Source organism: Tasmannia lanceolata, unplaced genomic scaffold, assembly GCF_043159265.1.
Source record: "Tasmannia lanceolata isolate RefF3 unplaced genomic scaffold, GAP_Taslan_0.1 ptg000763l, whole genome shotgun sequence".
Lineage (NCBI taxonomy): Eukaryota > Viridiplantae > Streptophyta > Magnoliopsida > Canellales > Winteraceae > Tasmannia > Tasmannia lanceolata.
In genome coordinates, this window is record NW_027519431.1 from 20847 (window position 1) to 39966 (window position 19120).

Here is a 19120-nt window from a genome sequence, read left to right on the forward strand (position 1 = left end):
AGCGGTTGCCGGCCGGGTTGTTAGTGTGCTGCTGTGGCTGCTGCAGTGGCTGCCTCTGCTTGCTTGAGCGGTCGAGAAAATTCATCGTCCTACTGGCGCTTGGTTTTGTGTTGCGTTTTGGGCACACACATTGATGGCGAGCGCATTGCATCGCATTAGATTGCATTTGTGTTCGTTCATTCTCATTCGTTGGCTCGCTTGCTTTTTCGCTCATTGTGAGTGGCGGCGGCGGCAAGAGCGAGCAAGCAAGCGAGCGAGTGTGTGTGTTGTTGGTGGAAGCAGGCAGCGCTTTTTAGGCCCACACATCGGGCGAGCGGATTCGAAGGAGCACAAGCAGCGGCAGTTTTGACACACACAGGCAGACACACACACACGGACGAGCGAGCGCTGCCTCTACCACTGCCGCTTCTCTCTGCAAGCCGACCGATTGACGCCAGCGCAAAGCAACGACATGGCGAGCAGCAGCAGCAGCGGCGGCGGCGGCAGCAGCGACTAACGCTAAAGCAACGATTCTAGCGAGCGAAGGCGACGCCGCCGTCGCCGCCACCAATGAGATCGCGGGCGCCGCACAGTGAGCTGCCATACGCAGAACGAGCGAATGAGAGAGCGAGAAGAAGTGGAGAGGAGAGGGAGAGAGAAGCGAGCAGCGAGCAGCGGCAGCGAAAAGCGAACGAACGACCGACCGAATGAAAGAAATGGATAAAGACACAGATAAATAAAATAAACATACCCATCGCCGTATATTCATGTTCACCACTACCACCAACAGCTTCATCATCATCACCTCTCCTCCAATTATTATAACCATTAATATCTATTATCATCATTAGGAACCAAATCTCTACATATTTCAAATTCATATTTATCTTCTATCTAAAACTACGCATATTCTTCAAAAGAATACCAACAACAAGAACCCAAAAACGACGCACCGTTTGACAATACAGATCTTCTTTATAATTAATACCACTATTATCATTATTAAAAAATTCTATACTCCTCCTATTGAACCACCCGAGCATACTAATCTGGTTACCACCATCCCATTCCCGCATTAGTCCCAAAGAGCTATATACGAATAGTTACCCTTGTTATCATTATATTCTAACTGAAAAGCTGAAACAGCATTAGCACCAGCACACCTGAAAAGTGTCAACCAACATCATAACCAATCTTTGTGACCAACCAACGATTGATTATCATTGTTGTCTCTACTGAAGAAGAAAAAAGGAAGGGAATACAAGTCAACATCACATCACGTCAACTGTCCAACAATGAAGAGTTCGGCCTCGGAATTTAGCCTCTATGTTGGTGATTTGCCGCACGACTGTAGCGACGACAAACTGCAGCGCCTGTTCAATCAAAAGTTCAGGAGCGTCAAGCGGGTCCAAATCATTCGCCACGAGGATGGGAGTAGTCGCGGCTTTGGTTTCATCAGGTTCGAGGACAGGACCGACTTTCAGGCCGCCCTCACGCAAGAGATGAAAATCGGCGAGGTTACACTGAGGCTGGACACTGCGCACTCGAGAGACAGTCGCTACAAGCCCAACAGGAGCAGATATAGTTCATTCAATAGCAGCTCCGGCAATAATAGCAACCATCACACTCATCATCATCATCACTTCAACAACAACACGAGTGGTAATAATACTAACAACACCAACAGTCACCCCAACCATCCCCAAAATCACCCCCATCACCAGCATCATCCCCACAACCACCACCATCATAACCAACAACATCACCAGCATCCTAACAACACCGCAAGCAACATCAATACCAACAACTCAAGCCAACAACATGGTGGCAGTCAGCCTCTAAACCAACCAGCGAATGTAGTCAATAACAGTAGCAGCAGCAGTGGTGGCGGCAGCGGCGGCGGAGCAGGAGGAAGTGGCACGAGCAACGTGAAAACAGCGCAACTCACGCCCGGCGGAAGTGGCAGTGGAAGTCTCCACTCGATTAGCGGTGGTGTCCTATCAACTACCACCTCGGCTAATTCACCAAGTGGGGGCTCTAGTAACAGTAACTTAAGCCATCATCATATCGTCCACCCGCAACAGAACCTTAATCATGCCAATAAGAATCCACAACAACAGCAGCAGCAGCAAACCATATCTCATGCTAATTATAGCGCCAGTTCTTCCCAACAGCAATCATCTTCACAGCAACAACAAACTGCTGCTAATAGCAATCACAATCAAATATCAGATAATAGCAAAAATAATAATACTACCACTAGTAATACTACTAAGCAATCACCATTACAAACTCAGTCTGTAGTCCCCTCAGCCTCAACCGGCGCGACGCAACACCAAGGAGTTGGAATTGATGCTATCACCTCCCAAACAGCTGCATTGCAAATAACCAACCAACAAACTCAAATCCAAACGGCAACTCAAACACAATTGCATTCACAGCAACCGACTCCCCAACAGCAGCAACAACAACCTTCGGCGGTCCCAACAACCCAACAAGTCAGCGTTGCTGTAACTAACACTACAAATACTGGTGGCCACTTGAATCAACCAATCAGTGCTCTACATCAAAACCATAGCCTCAACTCCGTGCCAGTGGCCCCAACTGGAGCGGCGATGGGCGCTGATCTTAGAGGTTATGCCACAGTAGCTGCCACCATGATGGACGGGTCCCAACATCACGTCCTAGGGACAGCGACTGATCAGCCGACCATGATGCCCCCTACTAGCGTTTATGGTCACTTATACCCATACGGGGCGTCGCCATTTGGTTACATGCCACCGCCACCCCCACAGCCAAATCCAGTGATACCCATATCTGCCGTACCTCCTGCTCCACCAAATCAAGCTTCGCCATCAGGTGCTGGCATGAATCACCACCATCAAGCCCAACACCATCACCAACAGCATGGTAGTCATGCTAGCGGTGGAGGTCATTCCCTTCAGGCCTCTGGCCACTCTGGTCGATATAATAATCATCACCAACAACATCATCACCAACAACAACACCATCAACAACACGCCCATCAGCAGCAGCATCACCACCACCATCAGCAACAACACCATCAACAGCAACACACCCATCACCACCATCAGGCTGCTGCAGCTGCAGCTCAAATGGGTGGCCATCCGGATGGGACCCTAAATGCTATGACCGGTGCGGGGGTTAGCGCTACTGGTGGTGCCAATGCCGGATTATCGCAAGCTCCACAACATCAACCACTCTATTACTACTACCCGAGCCCATTCTACTTGGATCAATCTGGTGCCGCAGCGCCAGCCCCGCCAAGCTTATACCACACCCAACCCTTCCATCCGCAGTTTTTCGCTATGCCAAATCCTGCATATATGTCAAATGCTCATACCTTCAACCAGCATCAGCAACAACCGCCAATAGCCTCACAAAGTGACGCAACTATAATTAACCAACAACATCCGCCACACCAACCGCAACAGACACAACAACAAGTAAACATACGAACACGTGATATTGATACAACTATCGAATAAAAGAGATCTACAAATGCGTCGATATATATTTAATTGTTGTTAATAGTGTAAAACTATGAATCTAAATATTCAAATTATTAAAATCTATAAGAATTTATCAGATCCATAGCCAGTCATTTGATCTGAATGCCACTCTTGACGTCCGTCTTACCATACGATACAGTCATGTCATTTTATTTTGCGAAAGTCGCGCAGCAGAACGTTTGCTACTTCTCAACTCGTCGCAGAATGTCCGGACAATTCAATATTGATCGTCCGTTCAATTGATCCTGATTTTTTGTCGACACTTTATTAAGTGAGCGGGAAAATTCTCATAGACTTCTGAAGAAAATTTAAATTCGTTCATTTGCGTATTCGACCACTTTCGCAAAATCAACTGCCATGACTGTATCCTGTTCTGTTCGCTTACAAGTCATCATTTTCCAGCCACCATGCATGGATTGAACCGATAATCGAGTAGAAAACCTTTGCCCACCTCATTGAAGTTAGAGACGAATCGCGCGACGATAGGCCCGGTCGAGTTGTCTATGAGAAAGGGTCAGGTGGTGTGCCAGTTAGTTAACCTCGGATGAACCCCAAGTGAGAATGTATCATTGCTACCATTTTAACTAACCTACAACCTCCGCGTTATTTGTTGGATTGGGTGTTGGTGGAAATAACTGACTGTTAAGCCGTGAACCGCACAACGGGATGTTCGCTAGCTGTAGATAATCTTGCGGACACTCATAATGACCAGCGCCCGCTTGGTCATTACCAACCATGCCAATTATGTTGAAGTATTGGCCCGGATTGACTTGATAGTTCGTTTGCATTTGGGTTGTTTGATGGATTATACTCTGACCAACATCGGCGAATGGTTGTCTCGGTATGGTGTAGGTGACGGAGCAGTAGCCCGACGGTTTCTTGAAACAAATGGAGTAGTCCAAACCCGAGAGGTAACCCGTGCCTGCGCCCACTTGATACTCCTCGAAGTTGAAGGATTTAATTTGCCCGATGAGTGAGTTCTGATACTGCAAACAGTTTGCAGGAGCTGGGGAGAAGTTTCAGCTCAGTTAGGTTATTTGCTCATTGTAAAGAGAGAACGAGTGCCCTCAGTATTTCCGGCTTCAAGACTTACCTCTATGCGGACTCGCACAATGAATATATGTTACGCGGATGTCAAACAATCGCGGCCTACTACCAATGGTGATGGCATTCAAAGTAACAGGGCCATAATTTCCTTGGTCCAAGTCTATGTACATGTGCTGGCCCGAGTTGTAGCCACAAATCGGCGGTATGATCGAGTTACTGGCTTGGCCACTGACGACGAACCTGTCGTTCTCACAGACGCCAGTTCGCGGACGATCCAGATCGAACTTGAGGAAGTCCAGCCTGATTTGGCAAATGTTCGGCTGCCTCATTACGGTCACTGAACAAGCGCGCGAGTCTGAGAAGGGCGCGGGTGCACCTGGATTCCGGAAATAGGTGCCATTGTACCTGATTGTCTCGCCGCAGCTAACTTGGACTGTTTATTGGTTGTCATGGTTAGTATTGGCTAATTGGGAAAATTTTAGGAATCCCCAGAGGATGTGATACTAACTTGAACAACAGACGCCGACCGCAACGCCTAGGCTGGGCCCAAAGGGAGGATTGTAACCAGATTGGCCGCCGTATTGGTAGTTTTGGCCGTTGATTCCTCCTTGATTTGAGAAACAGGATCCGAGTCTTCGTCCGCCACCTAAATTTGTAAGGTTAGTCTTCGCTTTTCCCCCCTCCATCAATGCAACCAAACTATGATCAATACTTACGATTTCTACACTCGGCTGCTGAAGTTACGCAAATGCCGGTTCGATTGCCGTCGAATGTAGGACAGTCGCTGATGCCTTGGAGTAGCTCTTGATTCCATTTGGTCCAGCCGAAAGTGTGAACACTTTGTATCAGATAAATCAAACTCAACAACTTGTATACAACTTTGCTTGCACTGTACCTGAGAATCATAGTTTCAAGGAGGTTAACTTCTCATTTGAGCTCTATGCTTGTGTTTGGGTGTCAGGTCTCTTCTAATTGACTTGAAGTTTCGTTAATCTCGTGGTGTTTGCCTTGAGGTCATTTCTTCGCGTGCTTGTGGCGACGATCAATTAATCAGTTATGAGAAAGCGAATACATTCACGTAACAACGGTGGCGGCTGGAAGGGAGTAAAACAACAGACATGCAATTTGATGAGGCGCAATCAAAGTGTCTCTCCTCGCAGAGTGAGAGTTTAGGACACAGCAACAATGGCGAACATACAGATTTGGGTCACTTCATTTCAATAAATCTCTGGCTAATTGTCAATCACTGCGCCCAACTCAGCAGGGTGGCCGCCGTCGAAAGCAGCCAACAAGTGTCATTGTGTCGGCCAAGCGACTGTCTGCAATTGCAACTACAACTACAACTACACTGGGAAGGCAGGTAGTTGTAGTCGCAAATACAACTACAGCTGCCCCGAAGGGACGACATTGGCACACAATTGGAGATTCACTTTGCAATGACTCGACAAAATGATGGGAGAGCGAAAGTTCTTTTTGTCGGCGTCGCTGTTTCAAGCGGTCGATGGTATTGATGAGTCTCACCGACGTAAGAGTGGAGGCCTCATCACCAGGTGTCTCAGCTGCAGCCACACAAAGGGGTGTCATGAACCCGCTGTCGTGAAATAAAGAGAATCGATCGAGCGGAAATCCATCCAAAGGGACGCCATACAAATTGGCTCATTACTTTTCGATTGTCATCAGGGATTTGGCCAAGAATTTGATGTATATTTTGTTTGGTTTTGTTTCTTCTTCTCTCATCACATCAACACAAACAGCGACGCCATACGCCTAGCCAAACGCAGGAAGTTCAGCCTCCCTCTTACGTCATCGCTGCTCACTTCGCTTCCTCCTCCTCCACTTAATCCTGGTAGAAGCGAGCGGAAATTCATTCACACACTTGAGCTATGCCAACACACCACGATGAAGACTTTAGGGAGACTTACTCGCTCATTACATTGGCTATACTCGAGCTGTGGCTCCTCTGGGAGAGTAAGAGGAAGCTTAATTTTCCAGGGGATATTCGGAATTCGTCGTCCGGCCAACGAGGTCTTCACGTCTACAAAGACTGGAGTTCAACCGCAGCAACACCGTCAAAGTTGGCCGGCTAAATCAAGCACAATTTCATGCACTTGGCTTCTGTGGCGCCGTCTTGTCCCGAGTCGAATAGTTACATAACTAGCAGGAAGCTCCTCTGAGGCGACTACTATGCGCCCGTCGGGTCCCCATAGAGGCGCTCCATGAATGTGCGCTTCCAATGAGGGCATCTTGTGCGCTCATCTGCAAGGCGAGTGGGCGGTGGACGGCAACGCATGCTTTTTGAGAACAAAATCATGAGAGCCAATGAACTTGCGGTCTCGTGCGAATACACAAGTTTACTTGACTTTTGTGGAGAAAAACACACAATAATACTCATATACTTTGAGGAATCTACTCATGATTCAATACTCTCATTATTAACCTGGATTCTGGTTGTTGTCATTGAGATTGAGTGGTGCGAATATATTGCAACTCGACGCGACGTGGTGACCCACAGACAACCAAAATCTGTCGTATTAGCCCCCGACATTGACATTCGATGACCATGTATCTCTATTAGCTTTATACCAAGTATCTCTATATTGACAACACCAAGTGTTGAATTCTAGTCCAAGGTGTCCCAAGTGGAGGGATAAAAACGATGGAGCAACAAGCGGCCGCAAAGACACAAACTACTGCCAGTGGGGCGCGAAAAAATCAGAACAAACCCACCAAAGTGGACAAGAAGTCCAAGGGCGTCTCTTCTCGAGTTCCCGACCCAACGGCCGGCCTGATCAAGGAAGATATCAAGAAGGTGGAGGCGAAGTTGCCTGTCGTCGAGAGTGCCAATCCGTGCTCGAAGACGAGAAAGCAAAACAATCGCTCGGATGCTCAGAAGAAACAAAACAATCGGCCGGCCTCAACGAAAGACAACATCAATAGTAAGTCATCTACAGCGATAGGACAGTCGACCTCCAAATCTGAGGAGGTAGTTTGTTCGACTGTGGAGGAGTTCTCAAAACGAGCCCAAGAAATGAAGTCTGACATTAGGGAGGCGCTTGAGAAGCAAAAGACTGCCTTGGACAAGGATTCCGAGAAGTCCGAACAACCGGCAAAATACGATAAAATCAGACAGGAGATCCTCTCGATATCTGGCTTGACTGAGGGCGACTTGACCGGTGAGGCCAAATCCAACGGAGAGCCCGAGGCCAAGGAGGTCGAGAGCCAACAAGATGATAAGCAGCCCCCGAAGGTCAAAGAAGAGAAACAAGGAGTTGAAGTAGTCACAGCTACTCAAGAGAGCGGAGCTTATAAATCAGACACAAGACTAGCCGATGTTTTGGACAACATCGGCGCCAACGACAACAAGGAACCACAGCACCCGCCCCTCAGGTTAGCAATCCTCCTAGCAAAGAGGCCAAACCAGCCAACAACAAGAAGTCAAAGGAACCAGCCAACGATGCACAAGCGAAGTGTTATTTCAGGTTGTCTTGAGTCTCTGAATACTAGATCAGACGCGGCCTCGAAGTACATAGCGCTCGTCTCTAGTCTCCAAACGCACTTCAAGGACTCGCCTCACCTGTTGGAGCCAATTGTAAGGAGCTAGTCAAATGAGTGAGCAAACAAGCAATCTGATGGTCAACTATGAGCAAATTGAATCGGAGAATTCGAAACTCATTCTAGTCAAACAAAAACTCGAGAATTTGTGCCGCGAGCTGCAAAAGTCGAACAATTCAATCAGGATCGAAAGTTTGGACTTGATCAAAGTTGAACAAGGCAAAGCCAAGGAACAAACGGCTAAGATTCAATCACTTTGTCAGGTGTAATCAGTTATTCGACGAGAACCAGCAGCGAAACATGAGCCTTAGACAGGAGAACCTGGACTTGCAACAAAGTTGAAATCCCTCCTGGATCACTGTGACAATTGGGAGAAGAGTGTCGAGGCCACACTGAGGCAACGAGATCTCGAGAATAGGTTGGTCAAGACGGAGCTCGCCAAGGCAAATCTCATCCGACATGAGGAGAGGGAAAAGTTCTTGAGTGAGAGAAGGAGCTTCTACAGCTATTATCACTCATGCAAGAGCAGCAACATAAGATAGAAGGCCAAGAGGCTAAGCTGAGATCGGATTTGTCGAGTTATGCAAGGCAAATATGACGAATGCCAGGCTGTCATAAGCAAGGGAATGAGCAAATTTCAGACGGAGTCCAAGAGAATGTTGCAACAAATTGAGAGATCCAAGCAAGATTATCGAGCTCTGTTATCAAAGTATGAGACTTGCACCAAGAGATTGACCCAGCTACTTGAGGAGAAGAAACAATGGACCAAATCAATGAATGTGGCGAGCAAGAAGGTGGACACTCTTGAGAGGCTTTGCGAGCTTTGCAATCAAACAAGTGAGTATGCGCAACGATGATAACCAAGGCGACACAACAAGTGGCAACAATCACAAAGGAAGAGGCGTGTCGATTAAACAAACACTCAGAGGAAGCTAGAAAGAGGCAAATCGCCGGATATTAAAGATGAGCAGCAGGGGCAAGTAAGGCCGTCACTTGATGACTTTGTCACAAACGTCAATGAACCGTCAGATAAGGAGGTTGGACTAGTTACGACATCTCCAAGACATTATCTGTTTCTGGAACAATTGAGCCAAATTTGCCTCAAGTTTAGCGATTCGACCAACTCTGGCTCGAATTTGACTTTGGATTCAAGCACGAGGGATTCTAGTGCGGCTGGGGCACTTGTGAATTCTCAACCCTTATCACCATTAGTATCAAGCGTAGAATCTGAACAAAAGCACGAAAGTCAACTATCACCTACCCAGAGCTAGAGTATTGTTGTCGAAACATCCGAAATGAAATGAGCGAGATAATTAGTTATCCAATTCCCCCCCCCCCCACTTGCTCATGCCGTACCTCCACTACCAAGGCTACACACTCACGCAAAAGGAGCACCATCAAGCTGGAGATGATTTAATTTGCTGCCAAATTATACTCAATCATACGACCACTTATTTTTGTACCCATCTCAAGTGAATATCATCATGAGTGAATTTCACACTCCAATTCATTGTCGATCAAGCCTCCAATTGGTGGATGGTGTCTCTCTCGCCCTTTGCTGGCTACTCTTGTGAATCGACACCCTCATAAACATCTATGTGTTTCACATTCTAGTCATGCAAACAGATTGAATCTGACGATGACATTCAAATTATGATTATGTTTTGGCCAATATTAATCAGGAATTCATATCACCATCCTGATAGGTATAAATATTCATAGCCGCTGTTAATGATGTCCACTTGTCTGGCCACCTCAGAATGGCGTCAGGATTCAAGTATGCTTCTTCTCTGCTTGATCAACCAACCGCAAAGTGTTTCTATCAGCGCGAATAGTTCCATTTCCGTGATCATGTATTCAACTGCTAGATGAACATTCATGCACTCGCGCCAGCAACAAAGCACTCAAGAGATTGTCAGCTCGTCAAGTGGGTGGGCTGAATTTTTCCCTCGGAGATCACTGGCGCCGAGTAGATTCCAAGTTTGAGATCCTCTGACCCAAATCAATTGGTTTTTGCTTGTAACCAGTAGTAATGTATGTTGTTCGAGGATGACGATTAGCCTACTGACACATCGAGAACACACATCTCAAGTGGGACACGCGCCCCGGTGCTTGTGTCTAACATTCTGACTCGGGATCTTCACTCTCGCTGTCCCATTCACTTCCTGGTTAAAGTATCTGTGTAGCCACCAGGATCTCCATCAGGTGGATCAGATTAGATTGCTCAACAAAGGGTATCGTGACCCGAATCGAAGGGATAGAGCACGAGGACGAAATTGAGCTTCAAGGATGCTGTATGCTAGCCCTCAGAGGATCGTCCAAAAACCCATGATCTATAGACACCGTACTCAATATCTTCCCTTGCGGCGCAGGATTATGACCTTGGTGAGCGCCCATCGAGACGTGACTACTTTCAGGACGCGAAACTGCCGAGGATTCAACCTGTTAATTGAGTTAACCGAGCGTCGGAACCTAAGTGATATCGAGGCTCGAAGTCGAGAAAACTCCACTCCCGAGGGCTCGTTTGACCGCTGGGATGATACGAGAATCTGATGTCTGACGTTTTTATAAATTAGTGCGCTTCTTTGCAAGGATACGCAACAGGCAGGCGCACTAATTGTGAAATCTTCCAAGACATTCCGCAAATCGCAATCGTATTCGATTGGCTCAAGAGAGCAAATTAGACACAAACTCGCCTAGTTTCGAACTCTTCGGATACCCCTGAAGAATATGCACCTCTTTTTGCTCGTGTGTCAGTATTTAATCGTGTTTTTAATTATTATTCATGTGTTGCTTCCTATGCTAGCACTAGATTCAATTAGAGTCACCTGTGGTGTTTGGGTGTCTTCTCGAAGACAATTCACCTCTCTTTCTCCTTTGCCGCCCTCACCCTTGAACTCGAATCACCAGGTGAAGGTCAATGTCGTGGTCGACGTCATCATTGTAATCGTGGTCATGATCGTCGAAGGTTTCACTAGTTGCGTGCAGTATTTGATAGTGGTGGTAGTAGTATCATCGTTGCCGTCGTTCATTTTGATTATGAATTCTCTTTGTAGCTCCCCTCAGCAGCTACACCTAAACTCGCCAGCCTGAAGGTCAAATATCTTGGAACATATTTCTGCTCCTGTGTCTTCACGTGTGCGTGTGTCGGTAATAGTGGTGGGCTCCCCACAGGAAGCTAAAGCTCATGTTTCGCGTCATTTGCTATGTGTCGTCTTCGTCGTCGTCCCCATATTTTGCGTGTTTTTGTGTTCGTTGCGAGATACCAATTCTCAATGTTACAATGGTAATAAATTAGGCATAAATTAGTGCGTCCATTTGATCGCCAATTTCCCGGTTGTCCTTCACTTCGGCGAGCCGCTCACTTCCTGCCAAAGTGCATAAACAAATTGTTCTTCGGCTCGGCCTTCTTGTTGAAGGCGCCGAAGCTGCCCATGGAAGCCCTGAGACATGCCCGCCGGCCCTTGGCGATCGAAGTTTATTATGGACCTGTAGGCTTGGGGCAGGTTCAGGGTGCTCCTTGCCATTGGCACAGATCTGCTGGCCACGTTGATTGCAGGTTGTTGGCCCAGTTCTTCTGAGGATGATGTATTGCTGTCGATGTTGTTGCTGTTGGCTGAATCGTTTTCCTCCCTCCTAAGCTTGAGGAATCTGGCTGCATTGAATTGATCTGGTAGCTGTTGTCTGTCCTGTTGTTCGCCTCAGCAAAAGCCTCAGCGGATCTGGAGCTTGCTGGCTATTCGCGTAAGTGGTTGTGTAGGCCACGTTTCTGCCCGCTTGTTGCGCCACCGGATAGTCTGTTTTTAGTGTTCGCCGAGCGAAGCGATGATCGATGAGCGAACGGGCAACCAAAGGGTTAGCTTTCAAGTTCACGGACGAGGAGGAGGAAGCTGGGCGAGCTGTAGAGGATGCAACTTACCTGCCGGGATGGCCTGCAGTGTCTGGCCTCGTTCGAGTTCAATGGAGAACAAGTAGGGGTAGCTGCTGTCCTGCACCAAGTGTATCGGCGAGGAGCGCTGCATCCGCGCGAACCCACTTACGGGTTCATAGACGTCCGAGGCGGCCAGCAAGCTCGGCGGCGGAATCAACTCGGGCGCTTCCCGAAGTGCATCATCCTGTGCGGCGACAAACTCTGCCTCTGGCTGTAGATGGTTCGCGACTGGGCGCCGCCGCCCTCGACGGTGCTCTTCTCGTTTCGGTTCTGAGATCCATGGCTGTCGGTTGGTTGGAGGGGGCGGGGCTCGATAGTGTTCCTGCTCGAGTGCAAAGTTCAAGTGGCTAATTGATCGGTCGGACACTTACCCTCTTGGCACGAGGCGCGCTGCAGGGCAAACGCAGGCCACGAGCAGTAGCAATGAGACGATCAAATTCATCTTGGCGCTCATTTTGTCTGTGTGTCTGTCTTTTTATCAAGTATCTCACTTCCAGTGCTGGGATTTGGGTTGATAAATAGACGGTTAGTGGCTGATAATTGGAGTTTATCTCTGTGGCAGCTCTCAGCGACTCTTGCTCGAGCGATTTTCTAGCTCACACGGATTTGGTTTATCTCAAGCCGGGAAACTCGAGACACAAACGACGACGACGACGTCAGCTCGAGCTCGCTCCAATTAACTCCGCCCCCTCGCAGGCAACGCGCCACCGAAAGTTCTGGTCCATCTTTGTCGCCGTGCTCTTGACAGAGGTCGCGGTCGCCGCTGCCAGGTACAGGTGAGCAATTAGGCGGTGACGGGCGCATAATTACGCTCAAGCAGGCGCTCTCCTCGCGCGCCACTCACGAGAGTCCAGTTATTAATCATCACCTCAGCTCATTATGAGACGACGATGACCAAAACGATTAACGCACAACTCCCTCAGCTCCAGGCGACTTACCTGCTCTAGTTGACGATCTAATTTGGTTTGCTTTTCTTCACTCAGTTTCCCCCTTCGAGCTTCCAGCTTCAACTGTCGGAGAATTCCAATTGCTTACTCGCTTTTGAACCAAATCTCACAAACAGCCGACACTAATGAACTCGAGGATCAGGTGATGCTCTCAAGTGTTGTTAGAAAGTAAGTAAATCACACGCACACACACACATACACAATTGCGAATATGAAAGAAACGGAGTCTTGTTTTGGTTGGTTTTGTGGAAAATTTTTCCCTATTGCGCAAGTGCCGCATACACACACTCTCACTGGCTAGCTAGGCAGTCGCTATAATGTAGTCGAGTGTTTGCCAGCCGCCGGGCCTCAACCACTTGTTATGCTCACACACAAGTCCGGCCGTGTATCTTCTGTAACTGTAACTTTGTCGCCTTTCGGACAATGACAATTTAATTACGTTTCTGCTGGTGATGATTATGTTGGCGATACCGACAATTAATTTAGTTTTGATTCGCTCGAATCACGCCGCTGCGGCGACACTTCTGTTTACTTTGCTCGTCTGGTTGGCTTGCACTCGTCTAATTCAATTGGCTTGAGGTTTTGCTTTCAGGTTAATTTGCTCGTCCGTCGACTTGTTTGCGGCGCCGCAGGGAGACTGCGACTCACTGATTTGGTTATAAACTTGCGTCTGTTGCCGGCCGTTAATCATGCAAAATTAAGCCCTGCAGAGTTTGCTGTTTCTTTTGTCTCCGCTGGGTCAAATGGTTTCGGCTTCCTGTTGTCGCCACGTACGCCCACTTGAACAACAATGCGCTCACCCAAACACAACTGAAGCAACAATTCAAATGATCAGACCGTTGGGTTGTCTGCCGGCTGGTTGGTGTCTGCGGGGCGCACTTCGCTAACAAGCAACATAAAATTGGTGCACAGTTTGTGTGCGAGGATTCGGTTTTACGCCGGCGCCGCCGAAGCCACAGTCTCGCCGGATTTGTCTTGGCAACGATGAGGGAAGCCAGTGCGCAGACTCCCACACTAGAGGATGTGCGCAATTCCATTGACGCTGTTCCTCTGGTGGGCTAATCTGATTTGCGCCGCCATGTGAACTTTCTTGTTTTGCACAAATTAGTGCGCGTCACGCTGGAAATGCGATCATCGCAAAGCTACGCAAATCCCAAATGTCTTGGCGATCTGACATTCGTCGTGCTACAGCATCCTGCTACTGCGGCGCCGGCGCCCGGTGAAATGTGTGCGTCACGACAGGTGGACCCATAAACACCGAGGGGCGGACAAGAGGAGTGTTTACCTGGTAGACTGAGTGTCGTCAATCTCGTTGTTTTGCAAAGTAATCTCTCAACAACTCTTGGCGACGCTCAGGTCCACGTGGTGGACGAGTCTTGATCCAAACTCCTCGAGATGATCATCATTATGATAATGATGCGAATTTTGCCTTGACTGGCTCACAAAATGAACGACAACTGGATCACATCGACACCCACGAGAAATCAACGGCAAATCTAATTAGTCCTAACTCAATTAGTCGTCTCGTCTCCCTGCGAGTGGCTTATTCCATTATCAACCAGACAGAGACTGCGACTGCAACTGAGACCAAGACCAGCAGTGAGATTAACAGTAAGAGGCTTTCCACCACTTCCACTCGTCATTATTTAATTTGCAACGTCAATCAGGAGGCTCGGCGTCATTCAATCACTCAACTGGCGCCCTAATGTGCGTATCGATCTCATCGCAGCCGCCCGCCCAGCCACTGGCTTCAGGTGAGTGCCAATCAAAAATATAGCCCACGGAAATTTAATTAAGACTACTGACTTCCTTATTTGCATTCCAATTCGTTGGCAGGATAAAGGAGTTGAGTATATTTAGACACCATATGGAAGGTTGGCCTGGCGAACTCGCCCAGGTTTGGGTGCGTTACTGATACGAACTTAACGATCATCGACCTGACGCATCCCCTGGCCAGGTTAACAAAAATTACGGTAAAATATGTGACGTAATCACGAGTGTCCTCCCGTGCGAATGACTTTGAAGATGAGATTCAAGGTGAGCGCGAACCCTCGATATTCTGTTCTTGTCGTTGATAGTATCATAGTGGCCCTGTAAGCCGTCGGCTCGGCCAGCTTGAGCATTAGCCTCATTGGGGGCTGTGTGACAGTGAGGTCGATATATGACACCAGACCGGTCGATTGTTGCCTGGGACTTTGACATCGCTGAATCGGTGGGATTTGGCGACAAGTGCTAATAATTAGATCAAAAGCCGCTCAACGATCCAATCCGGGCACTTTGGCAACCTGTCAAATGTGTGTCAGTTGGTGTACACGAGCTCGGTGTTCGAATTTCAACCTGTCAAAGGGTGGCGGCTGAAAACAAAATCATTTAGATTTTTTAAACAAAGAAGACACTTGAACCAGCGGGTAGCTAGGGTCAACTTCCGATCCCAGGTAAACTCTTCACACATCGTGGCAGGCAATGTGACACGATGCACTTAACAGCCGCTTGTTGTTGTTGGTGGTGGTGGTGGTGGTGGCGGTGGTGGTGGTGGCGGTGGTGGTGGGGTAGACACCATCACCACCAGAGAAACCGTAAACATCTATTACGTTGCACTCGCAATCGGAGTCCCCCCATAACCACCCGGTTGCCTCTCCTCTGCGTTGTAGGATTCATCCGCCGAGTTGGTGCCGTGATTAATTTGTACCCGCTTGTAAACACTTTTTCACTCGCCTATTTCCGATGGCCAATTGCGTGGGATCCAACCCACCCGCCTGTCGATCAGGTTGCCACCGGCCAGCTGAGGCGTAATCAGCAGAGTCGCTTATAATAGCCGATGATCCACGAGGTCCGCTTACACTCGATGTGCAGACTTTGAGTCGAGGGCTTCAAGTCGTTCTGAAGGTTTGAAATAAATGTAACGACGACATCAAGTGTACAATAGATCACCTGCGACCGCCACGTCTGTTGTTCGGCGGATTTTACTAACCAAACCCTCTATATACCGCGCACACAATCCTGTTAAGTATACAATCGTACGAGAATTTTCTCCAATGTTCAGGTAACATTTCACTTCGGGCTAGAGCGCTGGCGAAATCTGGGTTATTCCGTTTGGTCCACGCGATGGGAATATTCTTGAGCTTGATCACCATCACCATCACCATCACCATCTATTGGCCACTCGCTGGATGCGATGCTATTTGTCCCCGCTTCTCTAATATGTGCTCTAGGCTATGCGGCAACATACAGGGCAGATCGGTATGCCTTCATATTTGATTCAATTACTCGTATGAATCCACCTCAGACGACGCAAATAGGCAAGGCGGAAGTTCGTCAGGGGGAAAGAGAGACGGACAGACAGGCTCACCACCTCTAGCCAAACAACTCTGACCTTTGAGCATCCTCAGATGAACAGTTATGTGGGCCTCTCACATTGGCCAAGTTGGCCTATCATGGTGGTCATCAGGGGGGGGGGGGGGGGGGGGGACGAACGAGCTCCCATCCATCGTGGGCTAGCATGTCAGTGGGGTTGAACGTACTGGTTGCGATTCCAATCAGGTGGTGACTCACCCGATGAAACAGGGTAGCCTCACATGGGCAAGCAGATAGACTCTCTTGGTTATCAATACCGAGGAGCTCTTTAGAGTCGGTGTTCACGTTTGACTCAAGCTGGTTTGATATGTAAACACGTGTGTGTAATAATGAGTCCAATCTGATAAGACCTACTTGTGCTCCTATCAACAATGTGATTGTTACCCTTCGTTATAGGAGCATTATAAATCTAATCCATTTGACAACTTGTTAGTGATATTTGATTTCTCACGCTCTCTTGATTGATCTTCCGAGCGCCATTATTTGAGATTAATCCAATTGTTTGTTGTTGTGGTCCATTGAACGTGGTTAAGTGTTTATTGATTGGTGAGCTCTCAAGACGACTTCATATCGAGATGAACATCATCAACTTCGGTTATCTCCGAACAGATCGGATCAGTCAGGCATCATTCACCGGAACTGCAGTTAATTGAGTGGACGATTGAACTCCTTGAAATACACCGTTCAACTAGTTTCACAATTTTCTTGACTGCCGGATGAAAGAGGGATTCGATCCAGGAGATCTCAGTCTTGATTGCTCTCGCTTATATAACGAGGGAATTTGTTGCCAAAACTTGGTTGTAATTATTGACAAATAATATTCGAGCTTACGCTGGGTTGTAGGTGTTCTCATATGAGAATCGAAAGAGATTGGTGATATTCAACAGTGCGATTGTTACTGAGTCCCGGCGGAGATATCAGCTGGACTTGCATGTCTCATAATGGGCACGTGTGTCTTGATGGACATTCAAGCTGCTCATGTGTCAGTTGTCGGTTGATTCCTGGTAAACACTGTCGAAATTCACGTATGCTCCGACAACCTTGTCACTAAGCAATCGAATGGTGTGACACCGACTTTGATTGAAATCAATAGGAATTTGCAAACTTGCAGTAATGAATGGTCTTGCATTAATTGTTAGATCAGGAGCATCAACAATTGTGCCTTGGTAACAAGGCGATCATCAATAAAGTGATTGCTATGGGGGAATCAATAAGAATTGGGTGGGCAATGCAGGTCAAAAGCCTTGACCTAAGACTCTCGAGTCGAGGCGAGACGAACAATTCGATTTCGACGGGCGAACGGGTAGAAAATTCGATTTCGTTGGTCGCCTGAATTGAGCGCAAATCCTCTCGCGCTAAAGTTTAACATGTGTGTTTGTTTACGTCTCGGCTGCTACAAAGTGAAAGTATGGAAAACCTAAGGTTGGAACATCGTGGATCAAATCGAGTTATTCTCTTGTATTTGACATAATCATATTTTGACCTCTCTGATTGCATTATGATCCATATCAAGCCAGAGCACGTTAGACGAGCAACTTTAGCCACCAAGCTCTTCCCCAGACTCAACACCACTGTGGGGTCGGACATTAGCACCAGGAAGACGACTGACACATTCGATGGTGAACTCTTCTGTGGAGGTCGGAGCAAGAATCGGGACTTGTTATTGACATTTGAGATTATTAGCCGAGCCAAATGGGTCGTCCACATTCCTACAGTTGCCCCTCTTAGAAGGTCATTGAAGAAGTTGACGAACCTTGTCGAGTTCGAATTGGATAAGATCGGAGCCCAAGAAGTTTGATGCCGACTATGATACCCCAATATTTATGGATCAAATCAAAACGATTAGAACGACAAGAGGATGCCCTCAAACATGTATATAAGTTGACAGACTCCAATGGAAAACAACTCCTCCTTGGGCCAACTTTCGAAGAGTCCATCACGGAATTTATGGCTGGCGCTGATGTTTTGCTGGGCACTGATTTGCCGATACTCATGTATCAAACTTCATCTAAATTCAGATACGAGCCGAACCCAAAATTTGGTCTTATAAGATGTAACGAGTTTCTGATGAATGACCTCTACACATTTGATGCAGATCTCAAACAAGCTGCCATAACATATGAAAGGGTCTCACAAGTTTATGAAAAGATTTTCAGGAGATTGAATCTCGACTGCATGAAAATCGAGAGCGTCACTGGAAATATATTATTGTGGCGAATACTCGCACGAATATCAATTACCCGTTTCCAGTGGTGAGGACACCGTGATAAACTGTAATGGCTGCGGATATCTTGTAATATTGAATTTCTAGCTAAAGAGAATCCAAATTGTGATACTTGCACAAAGTGCAACAGCAGTGATCTGAACAAAATGCAAGCTCTTGAACTCGGACACACTTTCTTACTTGGTGACACATACTCCAAGCCACTAAATGCGAGATATAAGAGTGAGACAGTTAGACAATTTTATCAAATGGGTTTGCTTCGGCCTCGGGCTTTCTAGGATACTCGGTGCTGGAATCGACTTACTGTCAGTTGTGCCAACCGAGAGGAAAGATAGCCATCCTATCCAAATGAGGTGGCCTACCGGAACTGAACCATATAAGTTCGGTGTGGTACCACCTGCCAAGCGAAGCAAGCAAACTCACGCTGGATCGGGTGAATTCATTCAGGGGTTGGTGGACAAGGGTATTGGAATCAACGAGCGCTGCAGATATAATCATTGAGGACCAATTAAAGGGAGGGTATTCGCTGGCGTATCTTGAGATTGCAAATCAC

At 47.5% G+C, this 19120-nt stretch overlaps 1 protein-coding gene across 1 annotated transcript; it reads left to right on the forward strand.

The window, feature by feature from the left end:
• Window positions 1-18149: 18149 nt before the first annotated feature.
• On the forward strand, window positions 18150-18599 carry LOC143868904 (uncharacterized). The gene has a single exon (XM_077376230.1). The coding sequence runs from the start codon at window positions 18150-18152 to the stop codon at window positions 18597-18599; it is 450 nt and encodes a 149-aa protein (XP_077232345.1).
• The last annotated feature ends 521 nt before the right edge of the window (window positions 18600-19120 follow it).

Excerpts from the sequence above, each read along its gene's own strand:
- LOC143868904 (XM_077376230.1), top strand. The coding sequence starts at position 18,150 with ATGATACCCCAATATTTATGGATCAAATCAAAACGATTAGAACGACAA.